Source organism: Miscanthus floridulus, chromosome 13, assembly GCF_019320115.1.
Source record: "Miscanthus floridulus cultivar M001 chromosome 13, ASM1932011v1, whole genome shotgun sequence".
Classification (NCBI taxonomy): domain Eukaryota; kingdom Viridiplantae; phylum Streptophyta; class Magnoliopsida; order Poales; family Poaceae; genus Miscanthus; species Miscanthus floridulus.
In genome coordinates, this window is record NC_089592.1 from 61,626,193 (window position 1) to 61,643,586 (window position 17,394).

The window sequence follows — 17,394 nt, forward strand, 5'->3', positions numbered from 1 at the left end:
TTTTCCTTGGTACATTAATTCAACGAAGGGTACAATTTTGAGTTGCTATGGACTAGGGAATGCATGTTAGCGCTTAAATTGAGATGTCTAGTTAGTTTTAAAGCTAGCATGCAACCTATAAATATTGGATGAAGACAAAGTTTATATCAAAGTTGTAAAGCTTAAAGTGATATAACTTTATAGTGATATCTTTTTCATTTGAAATTATTTAGAGTCAAAAAATTATGTTTTAAGTTTTCAGGTTTTGAAACTTAAATTTTCTGATTTTTTCAAAAACCTCGGATAGTGTAACACCCAAAAATTTGCACTTTTGAAATAGTGCTAAAATAATTTAATTTTGAATTTATGTAATCATGAAATATAGGAAACATAATATTTTTCATTATATTAAAAATAAACATAAGGCTTAGCAATATTTTTGTGCATTCATGCCATTGCATTTTGTTTATTGTGATGAGTGGTTTGATCCAAATTCAAATTTATTTAAAATGTTTTTGAAAATGGATTTAAAAATAGAATTTAGAAAATGAAAAGAAAACTATCTCCTCTCCTTCACTGGCTTCGGCCCACTTGGCCTGCTCCAGCCCGGTCTCTCTCCTTTCCCTTAGCTCCTTCCTGCACACGCCCAGTGGCTCGGCCCTGCTTAGCCCGCAGTCCACGCGGGCGCGCGCCTCCTCTCTCTTTTGTCTGCCTGACGTCCTGGACCTGCTCCCTCTCGCGCCGACAGGTGGACCCGACCTATCAGTTGTTTCCCCTACCTTCGCTATATGTAGCCCGGACTCCACTCCTTGGCCGTGTCCGTCTCCGCTACGAGCTCTCTCGGTGGCGTGCGCCTCACGCCGCCAGGCCTCTTAAATATCGAGCCCCCGGCACCGCTCCTCCCTTACCTAACCCTAATCGAACCGCAGCGCCATCCTATGCCCTAGCGCCGTAGTCCAAATGTCGCCGAGAAGAAGCCGTTGTCACCATGTTGCCTTGCTGCTCCATCGTGCTAGTAAGTACCACGTAGAGCTCCACATCGAGTTCTCGAACACATAGAGCTCCTTATCTCTCTTTGTCTCGCTCTGTGTTGCTTTAACCATGACGCCGTCGCTCCACCGCCACCTTTGCTCGTAGCCAGTTACCTCTATCTGCTCATAGCCGCTGTAGATAACTGTAATAGGTTCGTTGTTTTCCCCTTTAGCTTCCAGTACGGATCCCGTGCTGAATAGTGGCCTCTAGCCCTTTACCCGTTTTCTCCGGCGAAGAATCGTCATCATCGGCGAAGACGCCACCGCGTCATCCCTGTTCTCGGCCGGTGTTATCCTATTCCCCTTCTCTGATCTAATCCGGTTCGTTCAACTCTGGTCCAACAGCCGATAGAACCCGATACCTCTTCGCCATGGGACTTTTGCATAAGAGCCCCTCTCCTTTTTAATTTAGAACCCGCCGTCCCTGTAGTTTTACTAAAGAGACCCTGTGTTTTGTCAATTTAGAACCTGCGGTCCCTAATCCTGATTTAAAAATCTGTTTTTATTTATTTTAATTCAAAAATCAAGATCCAGCTATTTACAAAATTGCCATAACTTCTCTGTTTTACCGCCGATTTGACTCGTCCAAGTTGCGTTAGATTCCTAACGACGTTATCTACGCATTAGTAAAAATATTTATCATATCACTAACTCTAGAATTTTATGGTTTAAACTCTAACTTGAATAATAATTATGCAACTAGATTTTATAAATAAAATATGATTTATTTTACTTTAGTCTTATAATTCAAATCTAAATTTGACTTAATTCAATTTATATTGTTTATAAAATATCTTATATATATGATTTTATATAGTTAAAATAAATGAAGCCTATAGTTTTCTTCTTATATAAAAGCAAATGTATCGGTAGATGTATCCTTTTCACCGTAGCTCCGATTAGCGTGCTTTTCACGTCTGTGTGATCGTAGCAACGCGTAGATTTGATTTCAAATTCTTTTTTACTGATTGGTGTATTGTTCTAATATAGTTATGTTTGAATGCTATGCATGTTTGTTCGGATGCTTGTGTGGTGCTTAATGATCTTGTCCAGTCGATGAGCTATACGTGGTGAATCAAGAAGCCGATCTTTGAAGGTTTAGACTTGAAGAAGGATATGAGTTTAAGGTAAGTATAGCGTGGGATCTTCCTTATTGTCCTATTCACCTTAATATCATTTTAATCATATGCATGTGTCTACCTTAGCAACCATAGTAATTTTTCTAGCTATTTGATATCCTGAATTCCTTGTCACCTACGGGTGATTATGCATTGGGTAGTATTATGCTAGTGCTCAAGATGAATAACCATGATCTTGTAACTTGACTAATGTAATATGCAATAAACATTAAAATATGCTTTTTAGCAACATGGAATAAGGGGGGCTAGAGCATTGGGTTGTTTTTATGGTGCTCTAAATTCCTCTCCCTAAGGACTTATCTGTAAGTGATCATCCGGGACTTACAGTACAGCTGTGAGGGCTATATGACTATGGCTTTAGCTCAATATGAGGATATTTTCTAGCTTATTAGTGGTTACCTTTATTGGCGTAAGAATAGCTTGCCGAATCAGGTATATTGCGGCCTCTGTTCCCTTATGTATAGGTTGCGCGTCATTGTGCCATCGGGAAGGGGGGCTCTACATCTGTTTGTCGAGTGAATCTAATGGCCCTAACTTGTTAGACGAACCTTTGAAAGGCTTTATAGTGAACCCTGTCGACCTTCCTTGGTAGTGGGTCAAGAGGCGGATTACCTCAGACGAAAGGGTAAATCACGACTCACAGTGAAAGTGTACAACCTCTGTAGAGTGTAAAACTGGTATATCAGTCGTGCTCACGGTCACGAGCAGCCTTGAAACATTTATGGAATAGATGATGAACACAGATGATACTAATGATGAAGATGCTCACTAATGATTACTATTTATGCTATTCATTATTCATGTTTACTTGATCATGTGTTTATATGGGCTTGTGATAAACTTGTGCTACTCCTATGCTAAAATTGTGACCATTAAAAGCTAATCGCAGTTAACCAATGTCAGCCTTTTGAGCCTCATGAACCACATGTTATATTTGTTGAGTACGACATGTACTTATGCTTGCTTTACTTTTTAAATCTTTGAAAAAATTCCGGATGGGTACCAGATTGCTAGAGTTTGGAGGAATTAGGCTTGTGATCAACAGGTCAGTTGTCCTTGTGGAATTGGAGTCTTCACCCGAAGATCGGAGTTGTCTTTCCGCTGTTTGCTATCTAAAGTTATGTCCGTTGTACTAAGTATGTTACATATTAAGCATTGTCTATCGATATTACCTTTATTTGTAGCTATATGTGATATTTAACTTCTAGGCTCATATATGGTGTGTATCTAATTTTATCCTTAAAACCGGGTGCTACAGATAGAGATACGACCTAAACTAAAGTTGCAGGGTACTCGATGAGATATAGAACTTTTCTTTCAAACTTTTTTCATTTTAACTGTTTAGGGTCATAAATATTCACTAAAGCTAATAAAAAAGAAAGAACCATTCAATTAGTTATTACAAGTGACGGTGCAGCGTAGTGGTAGCTGATTTTCATAGGACTTTGATTATTCCTGGTTATTTCATGCGCATGAAAATTATGTGACTCTCCTGAGATACTTTTTTTCTATATATGTCCTTTGGATCGTCAGCCTGGTGGTTGTCATATTTCTTTGACACCATGAAAACTTGACTGTCTTTGTTTCTTTGGAGGCTAAATCCCAAGAAAATCATTCGTGACGGTCAGCCTATAAGATAATTGTATTTCTCTTACTCTCTACTAGATAATTGTATTTCTCTTACTCTCTACTTTTAAGGGTCCTTTCTTAAGGATTGGCCGTCAGGAATGATTTCTTTTATGGTTTTAATGGCTTGCTTGAGGATTTTTTTCCCAGTAATGTTTGAAACTCTTTTGGACCGCTATGTTGAAGCCTGATCGCCTTCGCTCTATGACGCCTCCTCATCGCTCTTAGGTGCACAATATTTTTTTAATAATTGATCACGCTCTAGTTTTTCTAAATGTGAGCTCCAAACCACTCAAAGGGGAAAGAAAATGCGAGCTCCACATTGAGAGATGTAGGTAACCTTGACACCATGAGTGAGCATGTTTGATAGATCTCGATCGGTGAAGAAGACTGACAGGTCATTAGAAGCAATAGGCAACATTATTTGAAACCGATAGAACGATGCTTTTTTGTTTGGAGCTAAAGTCATGTTGGTGGCTTGTCTGTTCTGACAATTGATCGATGATATCTCAAATTGAATGGACACGATCCATGACAGTGAAGTGCCGATAGGGATGTTCTTAAAGGGGTCCCTTTCTTCAAAAAACGTGCTGATTTGGGTTATATTTGCTTGTGCACATGTTTCACATTGAGAAATTATATAGTTTTTCATAAAGGAATCTTTATTTCAACATGAAAATATTGTTCCTGCATCTGATTTAACACATCGCCGATACGAAGAAGACAAAAAAAAAAGATGAGACGGCCTCTTTGGCACGGCTTATGCCGGCTTCGGCTTCATCTTTTTTACGCAAATCAAGGTACTGTAGCGTGAAGCCGTTTTGTAAGCCGAGGTTAAAATGAACTAGAAGCCGAGAAAAGCCAGTTTTTCTGGCTTCACCGGCTTTAGCTTCACCGGTGAAGCCGTTTTGAATGAGCCGTGCCAAAGGGAGCTTCAGTGTACTCTAACCAACCGACTACTCAACATACAGTTCTTCAGGCCATCAAACCTAAAAATCAACTATAGAGAATGCTTAACACGCACTGGTACAGAACTGACTTTCACTATTGGTCCAACCGGTAGTGATAATCCTTCACTGCCGATTCTTAAGTTGAAAATTTAAAAATAATTGGGGGACCTAAAGCACTAACAGTGAAGGTCTTTATCACTGTCGGCTTAAGCCACGAACCGGCAGTGGCATATCACTGTCAGTTTAAGCCATGAGGCGACAGTGATACTTAGACTAAGACTGTCAGTTGGTGGCTCAAATTGGCAGTGTTATGTCATTGACGGTTCGTGACTTGAGCGGACAGTGATGTTGAGCCCATCATTGCAAGTTTTCTTTCTTACCTGACAGTATTCTTTTTGAGATCCACCAAATGTTGGCAGCATTGATTGAAGGTCTCCACCGTTGCTCCCACCTACCACCGCTACTCCCACCAACCACTGCTGCTCCTGCTGATAAAATCAGCGTCCAGATGCCTCTCCACGACCAAGCCAAGGCTCATCAGCCTGTTCGCTTACTCGTAAACGATCGTAAATTTCTAGCCGGGAACAGTGTTTTTCTCTCACACCAAACCAGCCAACAGTAAATAATCCACGATACGATACGGCCTCCCGAACAGGCTGCATATTGTGAAGGACCCAACTAGGCGACCGAAGGGTTTGAATGAAAGTCGATTTCAATTTTCTTTCAAATGCGGCCGTTATCCCAAAATCTACCCCAAAGCAAAAAAGATACTCAGAAGTTCACTCTAGCCAACTAGTAACTAATTGAACTTAGAGTAACACTCAGAACACAGCAAAGCAGAAGGGAAAAGAAACTAGTCACACCGGACTTGTCCGAGCGCTGCACCAGACCTGTCTAGTATCACCGCAGAGGACTAGCGAAAATTACCGGACATGTCCAGTTTGAACAGGACAGCACTTGGGAGAAAAATAAAAAACCCTATCTAACAATATCAAAAAATTATGAAATTGTCTTTGGGAGTAAAATTAATTGTCTAATCCTATCCACTAATCTTATAGTGGACAGATGAGACTATTCCCAAAGGACATACCCTTTAGAAATAAAACTAGGAGGCTCGTTGATGAGATCAACGAAAGGGTTAATGTTGTGAGACACCGTTTCATAACAATTGGTACACAGCTCCGGTGAGGAACTCTGGCTGCCAAGAGCCCAGACGCTACGATGTTTCCGCTTTCCGAAGATCCAAAAGCACAACACGTTAAACCGCAGATTCAAACAGCCGTCCGCATATCTAGCCAATCACCATGTTCGCTTGTTGGTTTCAGCCAGGCTTATTCAAGCGGCCAACAATGTTTTCCTCTCACAACAAACCAGCACCAGCCAGCCCAAACCAGCCCAAAAACCAACCAGCGAACACGCCAAATAACTGATTGCAACCGAAATGAATGCGATAACTTCGAAGCTCAATAAAACGCTAGAGCGACCACAGACATGCTTGTCAAATCCAGGGGAACAATACCAGTCCACACGGACCTAGTGCCAACTAGCGGCAACACAAAGCAATGGAAACTAATTCGACCACTACCACCCTACTAATATAAGGAAAAAGAAGTGAGGGGAGAGCAAATCAGCTACAATAATGGCACGGCACAGCTTCGACAGCATAGATCATCTAAACAATGGGCTGGAACAACATGACCTCTTCGAAGATTACTGTCCCTCACCAGCATCGCCTTTCGAGGCTTCTTTGCCCTCATCAGCACCATCCTCCTGCACATACCAGATACAAATTTTTAGCACCGGATAAGAGTAGACAGGCAACAGAATAAAGGTTAGGTTTATTTTGGGAGAAGAAAATACCGTGAGGTCAGAGGTCCAAAGGGTCAAGTTGTCCCTTAGGAGCTGCATGATCAGAGTGCTATCTTTGTATGACTCCTCCCCAAGGGTGTCTAACTCAGAGATAGCTTCATCAAACGCCTGCAAAGATTACCCAATCATTATCAATTATCAAAGTTCCAATGGCATGAGGACTAAGGCACAATATAAAAGTTAAATGATCAGGCAACCAACTCGAATGCCTCCCAGTTACCACAAATTAATTTTAGATACTCAAACCGTAAAACACATGGCATCATTATCGCCTTGATAATGTAGGTGCCAGATTTACAAGTATCACCACAATCCAATAGAACATGAAGAATCCTTTTAACGAGGTTCTTAAGAACAAGCAAGAGTCTAGCAATAACAGGGCAGAATGGCACAAAACTACTAGAAGCAAGCCTGTATAGATATGTGCAAACATGGAGAATCAGCAGCTCATCATATCAGTGGTAGCATTACTAATCATAAACCATCATCATATCAGAGGTAATCAGAAACTATCTGATCTCATACACAGGGATCAAGATATCTAGTAATCAAATAGCAATGTGAACCTATAAGGGCAAAAGTTCGTATGAGAAGCAATAAAAGCTCCTGATATACTGAACAATTTAGGACAAGGATCCTGTATTTTACAGTTAAAAGGCACTAGATATTCTTTTTCTGCCCAAGCTCAAATGCGCAAACAACCCTCACCCTCATAAACACACTATAAAATGAATGTATGTAGTAGAAAAGTAGATGTGATTCCAACCTGCTTTGCAAGGTTGCAAGCTTTGTCTGGGGAGTTCAGAATCTCATAATAGAACACTGAGAAGTTAAGAGCAAGCCCAAGCCTTATCGGATGGGTAGGTGCCAGCTCAGCCAGAGCAATGTCCTACACAATACATAGCAGAATAAAATTTCATAAGAAAACAGTGTAAAGACTAACAGTAAGCATTCAAAGAAATGAACTTGTCATCTATATGATATGAATATTGACAGTTGTCATATTATCAGAGCAGAAAAAATGAACAAACCTGAGCAGCCTTGTAGGCTACCATTGTGCTCTCAGCAGATTCCTTCCTCTCAGCACCAGTCTTAAATTCCGCAAGATACCTGCCATAGTTAAGAAGAACAGGAAGGTTAATAAATCTGATTGGTTTCTTCAGCTTATACAGATATGATTGCACATCGTAATATTGCATTGCACCCTTCCCAACCTGTGATAGTCACCCTTCATCTTGAGGTAGAAGACCTTTGATTCGGCAGCAGTAGAAGAAGGAACTAGGTGGGAGTCAAGCAGCTTCAGGATGCCATCACAGATGTTGCTCAGTTCAGCCTCAATCTTCCCACGGTATTCCTTGATAAGGTTCACATGCTCTTCGTTCTTACGGGACTCCTCCTTCTGTTCAATGGAAGAGACAATGCGCCATGAAGCACGGCGAGCCCCAATGACATTCTTGTATGCAACAGACAGGAGGTTACGCTCCTCAACAGTGAGCTCTTCAACATCTACAGTCTTGGCCACCTTCTCCATATACTCAACCATCTCCTCGTACCTTTCGGCCTGCTCAGCCAGCTTGGCCATGTAAACATTCTCCTCCCTCGACATGTTGATAAAAGAACAAACTTACTGCAACAAAAGGGAACTGATAAGCCATTGCCTAAAAAGGTACAAAATGTCAACTAAAATGATTACATGGGAAAGGTAATGGCTGGCCACTAAACTCAACTTAAGCCATTAAACCCCCTCATGTTTGCTAAGAACAAGCTTATTAACAACATTTCTGAGAAATACGAAAGGGTCATAAAAACCCCCGAAACAGTAATGCAGCCACAACAAGAAGCACCATCTAATCGAACACTAGCTTACAGCACCCACGTTCAGGTTCAAAAATTGAAACAGCAGACCCCACACAATGCAGCTAATATGATATGTTCATTCTGTAGTGATCCCCAAATCCATCAAATTAAGAAATCAGATAGAACTAACCTATTTAAACTACTGCCTAGCAGATCACTGAAAAGGACCAACCGGATCTATCCTTGACAAGGTTATCTTATTTAATTCAACAGCAACTCATCATCATTCAAAACCCCAGATCAACAGGTTACCCAACCATAAATCCTTAAACAGGTGAAACATGACCCAAAATCCGACACACCTAACAGTACACAAATCGAGAAATAACATCCAACGCCTAGCAACAAGAGAACGAACTACCCTTTAATACACTAACCGTGAAGGCACGCGTACATCCGGATCCAATATCTGAACACGCTACTTCACTCCAGGAATTCCACATTCAACCATCCGTGTCCCCGCTCCAAAGCCTCCAACAGATAACAGGCACGGTTGCTAACCCCAAAAGGGGAACGGAAACCCAAAAGGTGCTCAGCAGTCAGCCCTCGCACCAAACTACTCCCAAATCAGGCGGATCCACGCGCCCCGTGCGCTCGAAGCCTCAGATCTCGCGGATCGAGCTCGAAGAAAGCCACACAGCGGCACCCCGAGACAAAGCGGATCTAGATGCGTCGCAGACCACCACCCGGGAAAAAAAAATCGGAAGAACAAAAAGGGCTGAGGAAACTCGCACCGCTCCCGCATCTCCCGTACCACGAACCATGCAACACGCAACTAGATCAAGCAGGACAGCAGCACTCTTGACAGCACGCAAGATTAATTTCTCTAATCAAAAAAATAAAAGAAGCTGGGTAAATCGGGAACCCTAACCTCCTGGCGCGGGGCTGGCTCCTGTGTGCGGCGGAACGGTTGTGGTGGGCGGACAGGGCGAAGCAGCGTGGGACCTTTTATAGCGGGACGCGAGCGCGAGGCTACGGTCAGCGAGCCAATGGCGCGGCGCCACGGCGACTGCGGGGAGCCCACACCGACAACCCTCGCGCATGGCATGGGTGGGCTGCGAGTGCCTCTGACACGCGGGCGCGGCGCGCTAGTAGGACCCTTATGTCATTAGGAGCGGGAAAGATGATCCGGTGTGGTGGGCTCGGTGTACGTGGTCGGTGCGAGTATCCCCATGCGAACCTCTCCCTCGGGCTCCGCGAGTTGGCAAAAAGTCGAGCCCGTGGGTATGACATGTGGGTCCGGCCTTGTTGCGAACGATAGGTCATTTTTCTAACCTAAGGAAATGTCCGGTTTAGGAAGTGGAAACATAGTGTATTGTTGAAAATTAGTTTATGCTAATGCTTATGCAGATACGTTGGTAGTTTCGAATAAGTTCAAGCGAATATATAGGTGTTCGCTTATTGGTTTCAGTCAGAGCTTATCAGCTAGTATTTTTCTCTCACAACAAACCAGCACCAGCCGAACTTATCAGCCCAGCAAACAGGCTCACATTATGTTTTGCAGAAAAGGCTTGTGATTCATCGGGTAATCAAATGATTATTAGTTCCTGATCCGACGGGGCATCTCAGCACTTGAGCAACATGCACAGCTGGATCAGCTTCACCTGCACATGGTGCTGCACAGGAAAAGTTGTTCCAACTACTTAGGCCCCGTTTAGATACAAGCTAAAAACCAAAAATTTTCAAGATTTCTCGTCACATCAAATTTTGCGGCACATGCATGGAGTACTAAATGTAGATGAAAAAAAAACTAATTACACAGTTAGCCGAGAAATTGTGAGACGAATCTTTTAAGCCTAAATAGTCCATAATTGGACAATTTTTGCCAAATAAAAACGAAAGTGCTACAGTAGCCCAAAGCCAAAACTTTTCGGAACTAAACGGAGGCTTATTGTATATATATAACCCTTATTTCTATTTCAAAGGAAAAGGCCGGAGATCATGCAGATAGCAATCCTTTTTTTTCTTTTAAAAGTACAATTATGTTTTCGGTTGCGGGAAGCCTGAATTTGGACATCGGAAAACAGACAGCCTCCCAATTTAGACGCTCCCAAATAAACGGAAAACGAAATCGTCTCTGATAATAATAGAATAATAAAAAGGATGGCGCCGTACAAGTTTTTGTCAAAGAAACAACGCGCTTCCCGCTGGCAAGTTGCAGCAGCCCACCATCCACCAGCCAACGCTGGTTCCATCTCGGGCGCACAAAGGGATGGCATCTCGCCGAAGCAATCCGGAGAGTGATGGATGCAAATCCAGATGTGGCACGTCTTTGACAGCGTTCGTACGGCAAAGATACGGGATCAGCCGGTGCATGCCACCATACATATCATACAGTATCATTACAGCATTGATTCGTGCGATAATTCGAGCATGCAGCTAGAGCTGGTTGGTGTCCAGTGTCAACACTCAAAACAGCCTGCCGGCAAACTCAGAGCAACATGGAAAGCAAAGAAGCTGTACATACCGTGCTGGTAATAAATTGATAATGACTCGATATATAGCAATATAAGGTGCATCATCTTTGACCAAGTGCGGAAGAAAGTGCATCGGGTTTTGTTTCAGATAATTGTATGTTCTGACGGCTAACTTTTGGCTAGGAAAGCACAAGGAATTTGTGAGAGGAACCACAGCGGCGTATATGGAGAATACAAGAATTTTTCTAGACCATGCTAAACTGCAGGTACATCTTGGTGTGGAAGACCATACCTCAGAAGTTGAATATACGGAGAGAATACAAGATTTTTTCTAGACCATGCTGAATAAGAAGATTCAGCAAATAACATGCTCAACTGCAGACGGCACAGGAGGTGTGTAAGGCCATACCTCATAGCTCTGAATAATTCCAGGACGTTTCTAAATCGACTGGCATTAATTTAAGAATAGAGGCCTACAAGGTTCCATCAGAGAAATTGAATTACAAACCAGGAAACAGCTAATCATCATTGCCAATAATCCTTCTCTTTATATCATCGATAAGCTCGGTCAATTCTTTCCGATTTTCCTGCCAGAAAAAAAAAGTCAGAACCAAAACCTGGATATTATCTTCTAAATGTACAAAATCAGTATTTCTCTGTGTTACAGATCATTGCGCCAGGGCATATTCAACGTAAATTATTTGTATTTTAAATGCTCTGTGAATTTCCTTCAGATTAAACAAAATGCAAAGGACACTGCATCTAACTCTGACAAAGCACACTAGCCAGCTGTTTGAGTATCTGCTAGGCTTGTCAGGCCTTGACAGTGGACAACTTGATCTGTGCAAGCTCTTAATATCAAGCTGCGCATCTTCCACGGTTCTGCCAACAGCCTTTTAGGTGTGCAAAGCAAAGGGACGACTTGAACTTGAGAAACTCGTGTTGAATAGTGGAAAAGAAGTCTCACAGCCAACCTACATGGTTTTAACTTTTAAGATTACCTGAAAAAGCAGGTATCGGTACACAAACCATCCAGAGTAGCTGAGCCCCACTAGCTCCAGTAAGCCTGGGAGCTACATATCATGGCAGGGGAACAAAAAAATAATAAAATAAGTAAATGACAATATGAATAGCATCATGGTCTTAGAGAACAAACAAACACAAGTAAGTGGAAGTAGCAAGATAAGCTAGCTATATACCAATGGGACAGAGTCGAGAGATTTGACTACAACCAAGGATATCCAGACAGTGAGGATTGCTCCAGCACCATACAAGGCAAGAGAGGACTTATTCTCCGTTGCATCCCACTGTAGTAGGCATCATAGTAAGTTTTTGTACCAAGAGTCTAAGACTATTAGCATATAGGTATATAACTTCATAAGTAACCTTATCTCTGAGTTCAGAAAGGAGCTCGTCATCCTCATCAAAATTATTCTCTTTTGAAAATCGTGTAGCTGTTAATTGGAGTTGAGAAATCTTCATGGAATCTGCTGACAAAGAATGACATTTTGTTAGACTGGTTTTACTAACAACCAAATTCTGTTTAGATAACTTTGCCAGTTACATAGCAGACATTGAAGCCATGTATTTCTTTGGAGGGGCTAAACGATTGGAACCTTTTTCTTCAAACAAAAGAAAAAGATGCCCCTGGCTTCCTAAAGAAACTTTTTTTTCAACGTTTGCTAACAATAACAGGTATACTTTACCAAATCGCAATTATGAATTATAACAGGCTGCACAAACTCAAGAAGTTAGCTATGGTTATCTTGTCCCAAGAATATGCCAGTTTTTAATGAAAAGGGAAAATAGACAGATCTTGTCAGGCAGTGGCAAATCCATTGTCTTGGAACCTGTCCCCTTTACAGGTAATAATGATTTATGAAGATCCTAAGCAAGAAAATTGGTGACAAACCACCTTTTTGCACAAACAAAAAATATCAACCAAAAACTTGGAGTTTGGATTGTATTTTGTGTGGAACTTGTAGAGCAGAAAAAAGAATAACTGTTTAGGGAAACTTGTTAGCCAACTCAATGACCTGGTGAGTGAAAAAAAACAAATGCTTGTAGCTCTTGTTTGGAAGCCGAAATCGAATTTCTTTTTTATGTTTATAAAAAAAAATCCCTTTTACCAAATCCAGTCCAGGTGACGTCTTCAATATCTACCTCTTCTAATAGCATTCTCCTTAATCAGATGTACTTTGCCCACATCCTCCATGATGCAGAACTAGGGTTTGTAATGACTAGCTAGGTTTACTTGTTGATAGTTGCTTTGTGGCAGCTAGGAGGATTCACACAACACATAGGCCTTGCCAGCCAGTGGCAACCTAGCCATGCCATTTCTTCGCTGCAGCAGCTAGGTACCAGGCTTGCACAATGCACCAGCTTGATGGACAAGGTTGTGAATGCTTTTATTAAATTAATTTTAAAGAATGCCACTGTTTCACAAACTGATGAATGAGGAAGAAGTGCTCTGCTAGTTGGTCTTGCCAGCTGTGTGTCTAGAACTTGCCAAATAGTTCCAGCTGCTACTGCCAGTATGGTAGCTCCCTTGATTGAGGAGAAAGGTCAGTTGAGATTTGTTGCTGAGGAACATAAATGGATGGCAATTAACAAGTCTGTTGTTTGAACTCTTGTTTCTTCAAGTTTTTTTCACAAATGATGCTGTGACAAGCGCATCTCCATTTGATAACTGGCTAGGGGTTCAAGTTCACTTTGAACAACATCTTCTTTAACCTGCAGTGTAGAGTTCATGTAATTGTGTAGTTTCTATCTCAATCCACAAGTACGCTTCACAGCAGCAGCAGCTACTACTACTAGCTATCACTCAGAAAAATAGGGAGTATGCACACAACATGCTGAAAAAAAAACTGAGAAAACTGGCATGTTCTTGGACCAAATGAGCTTCCCAGGCCTCATTTATACTCACCAATTGGAAAGCCTAGCAACCTGACTGTAAAAATAACCAGGAAACCAGTGGCCTTTAAAGCCCTGCCCCTAGATTACTCTAAAGCCATGTTTGGTTCCCAGGAATTAAGAGGAATTGGAAAGTAATCTAATAATGATGGGGAGCATTTTCTAGAAATTGGTTTCAATTCATGGGATCCAAACAGGCCCTAAGGGCTTATTTGGCTGCACATCAATCCAACCCAATCCACTTGGGTTGGGAGGGATTGGGGTGGATTGGTGTGCAGCCAAACAAGCTCTAAATGTCATGATAAACCATGTTAGCATTGTCTGTGGCTCCGCACACACCAAAATACAGCGTGCGAAAGGCTAGAAATGAACCAACATCACAATTAATAACCTTTTTTATCACTATATATGATAGAATTTTGGAGGTTGAGTCTTATGTCACGGAATTTTGCCTAGCTCCAACCAATCATTTTGAATACTCGCTCATAAGCTAGAAGATGCCATGTACATTTTGCTGAGTACCACAACCAAAATAGCGTTGGAGAAACTGCCGATCCCATATCGAAATTTGAAGCATATGAGCGTTTCAGAGGAACATCAAAAGAGAAGAGCTACTCAGTACCTATGCGGCTGGGGAAGGGTGCGGCGACGCGGGAGGTGGTCAGGCCGCAGGGCACAGGAGCGCGGAGGAGAGCGCCGAGGCGGCGGAGGGACACCGGCCGCACCGCCGCAGCAGCGGCTACCATCTCGGCGCCTGTGCGGTCAGCCACCCAAGCAGGCGCACGGGATCAAGCTCGCTAACCCTAGGAGAGGAACTGAGGAAGAGGGGAACAGATCCAGCAAATGCTTTCATTGTATTTGTAAGAAAACAAAAAAAACCGTATCGGCGTCATGGAAAACGAACGCAGGAGCTGCTCCTTGCCGAGAGATGATGGACTTCCTTGATTTCCAGGCCCACGTGGCCATACGGACGGGGAGCCCAGGTTCTACCCACGCGGCCATAAGGACGCCAGCGGAAATTCGGAAAGTTAGGGTACAGTCTTAGAACGTGCAGTTCTTCATCGCCGACGTCTGGACTTTCTATTGATCTACTGGTATCATAGATTAGAGTCTCGCCTGCTGGCCATCGTCTCGAGGCTTGAATCTTCGCGGCGTCGACTACCGAGTACGTGACATGGAGGATCACCCTGATACACGTGCACGATTAACGTGCATATATAGTCCGAGTGCCTAAGCCACTAAGGTGAGAATCAATCTCTTTTTTAACTATACGTCTTTCTATAGAAAGATCATGTTTATATCCATGGCTAATATTATCCGGTCATCAATAATATGTAGTGAGGTCGGAGATTTACTCAACATCAGAGACAACCGAAATTGATCAACAATTTAGTATCATGTGAGTGTTTGTGTCATCACATATGAGGATTGAGGATTCAATCCGTGCATTTGCAATTTGTTTAATTATTTGGTATTGTGTTTTTAATAATTGTGTAGTTATTAAGAGAGATGGAGATATTGCATCCATTTTTAATAATTGGCTGGAAGAAGGTGATATCATCAACGCATTCATGTTCCATAGAAAGTGTCGGCTAAAAAAATCAGATAAGTAGTATTGTAAGTCTCTTACTCTCTTTTATGCATATATTTGGATCTATCATTATGATGCATGAACTAATCATATTGTAATGTTGTGGATGTTTTTCAACTTAATCTTCAAATTTAAAACTTATTGTGTTATTTAGTGTATATATGCCGAATTACATTGCAAATTTCATAATTGTTACCGAATTGTCAAATGATTTTACCAAATTATATATGAAATTTTTTTGAAGGCATTCCCTGATCTAAAATCCTAGATTCGCCACTGGACCCCGGTGGGTGGACTGCAGTGGAGTGTGGATACTAGGTAAGGTAGGTGCAGCACGTGGTGTCAGAAGTCGTGTGACAGTCTGAAGCGGCAGCAGCGTCGCCACCCGCCGGCGAGGCAGCTCCGGTAAGGAGGAGGAGGCGCCATCGGCTAATGCCTGCCATTCGGTCAAGTTTAAAACGGGGCCGATCGAGGCCGGTCAGAGGTCAAGTGGCTGGAAAAATAATTCAAATTCAAATTCAAATGCTAGTGATTTTTCATCAGGGCGTTTGTCCACCCGGACGCTCAAGTTCATGGTCGCGACACAAGCTCAAACAATCCTCTCCTATCGGCTCGTCCAGCGACACAACGATCCTCTCCCGCTCGTCCAACTCTCTAGTTTCTCAAAAAAACGTAGCTGAGCTCGGCCAGCGCACAACTCGCAGCGCTCCACCCGCGCAGCTCGCGGCGACCGGCCAGGGCGGAGGCTGCCCGCGCATTTCTCATGCTCCGCCTGCCCAGCTCGCCGTGGGCGGGGGTGGAGCTCGCCCGCGTGTAGCTCATAGCAGCCCGAGCAGAGCCCGCCCACGGACATCTCGCGCTCCGCTTGCCCAGTTCACCGTGGCCTAGGGGGATCTCGCCCACGCGCAGCTCACAACAGCTGGGATGTAACTCGCCCACGCACAACTCGTGCTCCACCCGCAGAGTGTGGAGACCCACCGCGGCATTCTCCACCGGACCTGCCGTGACCTTCTCCACCAGAGCGGCCTTCTCCATCAAACAGTGATCTCCGCGCCACCAGTGAGCTCTATGCCGGTGAGCTCCACACGCCGACGAGCCTCCATTCTCCTAAGCAGTAAGGAGATAAGTTAAAAAACAGCAAGTAGATGTTGCGCTAAAACCGCATGTTGCAAGAGTCTGTTTCAAGTGATTCAAATGTTTCATTGCTATGTTGCAGGTGTTTTATATCGATGTTGCAAAAGTCAATCGGGATTTGCATATGTTGCAATAGTGTTTCAAGTGTATATTCCAAATGTTTCATCTGTTTTAGACGTATGTTGCAAGTGTTTTATCTGCATGTTGCAAAAGTAGATATGGATGTTGTATATGCATGCATGTTGCAAGCGTATGTTCAAGTGTTTCATGCATATGTTGCAAGTGTTTCATTTGGATGTTGCATATATTTTGCAATAGCTACACACGTGTTTTCCTTGTATTTTAGACATATGTTACAAGTGTTTCAACGGGTTTCGGACGTATATTGCATCTAGATGTTGCAATAGGAGATCTGGTGTTGCACATCTTGCATTATGGCCCACCTGCCGTAGAACGCCTGCTACAGCTGCTGGCCCCGCGTGCATGCGTGTGGGAGCGGAGGGGGCGCGAGTGACAGGGGAAGGAAACGGAACAGGCGTAGATCGAGACGCGACCCCACGTGGGCGTACGCAGACATGGGAAACGGAGCGGCGTGGCCCCCACGTAAAGCAGGCGCAACAACATGCATACACTTCGGTGGCTGCAGGTGCGGCACGGGTGTCCGGACGTGAGCGTCATTTCGGACGTCAAGATGCTAACCTAACTGATAAACAAATAAATCAATAAATCATTCACCTTTGTTGTTGACAACTTATTGATTCTTCCTACTGCAATCTTCCAACGACATTGGTTTAGATCTTCTATCTACTCCATCCATCCATAATTATAAGTCATTCAAACTCTCCTGAGAGTGAAAACATCTCAAATTTGACTGAATTTATATAATAA

General features: G+C 42.9%; 2 protein-coding genes across 3 annotated transcripts; both read right to left on the reverse strand.

The window, feature by feature from the left end:
• Positions 1-6,167: 6,167 nt before the first annotated feature.
• On the reverse strand, positions 6,168-9,381 carry LOC136500396 (14-3-3-like protein GF14-C). The gene is made up of 6 exons (XM_066495737.1): positions 9,323-9,381; positions 7,809-8,221; positions 7,626-7,704; positions 7,361-7,483; positions 6,586-6,702; positions 6,168-6,495 (listed from the first exon to the last, which is right to left on the reverse strand). The coding sequence occupies exons 2-6, from the start codon at positions 8,198-8,200 to the stop codon at positions 6,436-6,438; spliced, it is 771 nt and encodes a 256-aa protein (XP_066351834.1). The 5' UTR covers positions 8,201-8,221; positions 9,323-9,381; the 3' UTR covers positions 6,168-6,435.
• A 1,611-nt stretch (positions 9,382-10,992) lies between these two features.
• Positions 10,993-14,716, reverse strand: LOC136501611 (protein CURVATURE THYLAKOID 1A, chloroplastic-like). 2 transcript variants are annotated; one of them, XM_066497128.1, is made up of 5 exons: positions 14,404-14,716; positions 12,255-12,358; positions 12,068-12,175; positions 11,870-11,941; positions 10,993-11,455 (listed from the first exon to the last, which is right to left on the reverse strand). In XM_066497128.1, exons 1-5 carry the CDS (start codon positions 14,525-14,527, stop codon positions 11,387-11,389), a joined length of 477 nt encoding a protein of 158 aa, XP_066353225.1. In that variant the 5' UTR covers positions 14,528-14,716; the 3' UTR covers positions 10,993-11,386. The 2 variants fall into 2 exon arrangements, with proteins under 2 accessions (XP_066353225.1, XP_066353226.1); XM_066497129.1 differs by having other exon boundaries at positions 12,255-12,355; positions 14,404-14,714.
• Between the last annotated feature and the right edge of the window lie 2,678 nt (positions 14,717-17,394).

Coding starts and splice junctions, on each gene's coding strand:
- LOC136500396 (XM_066495737.1), bottom strand. CDS start 8,200: ATGTCGAGGGAGGAGAATGTTTACATGGCCAAGCTGGCTGAGCAGGCC. Junction 7,484..7,625: donor TAGCCTACAAGGCTGCTCAG/GTTTGTTCATTT, acceptor TGTATTGTGTAG/GACATTGCTCTGGCTGAGCT. Junction 6,703..7,360: donor CTTGCAACCTTGCAAAGCAG/GTTGGAATCACA, acceptor TAATCTTTGCAG/GCGTTTGATGAAGCTATCTC.
- LOC136501611 (XM_066497128.1), bottom strand. CDS start 14,527: ATGGTAGCCGCTGCTGCGGCGGTGCGGCCGGTGTCCCTCCGCCGCCTC. Junction 12,176..12,254: donor TTTCTGAACTCAGAGATAAG/GTTACTTATGAA, acceptor TGCCTACTACAG/TGGGATGCAACGGAGAATAA. Junction 11,456..11,869: donor ACCGATACCTGCTTTTTCAG/GTAATCTTAAAA, acceptor TTTTTCTGGCAG/GAAAATCGGAAAGAATTGAC.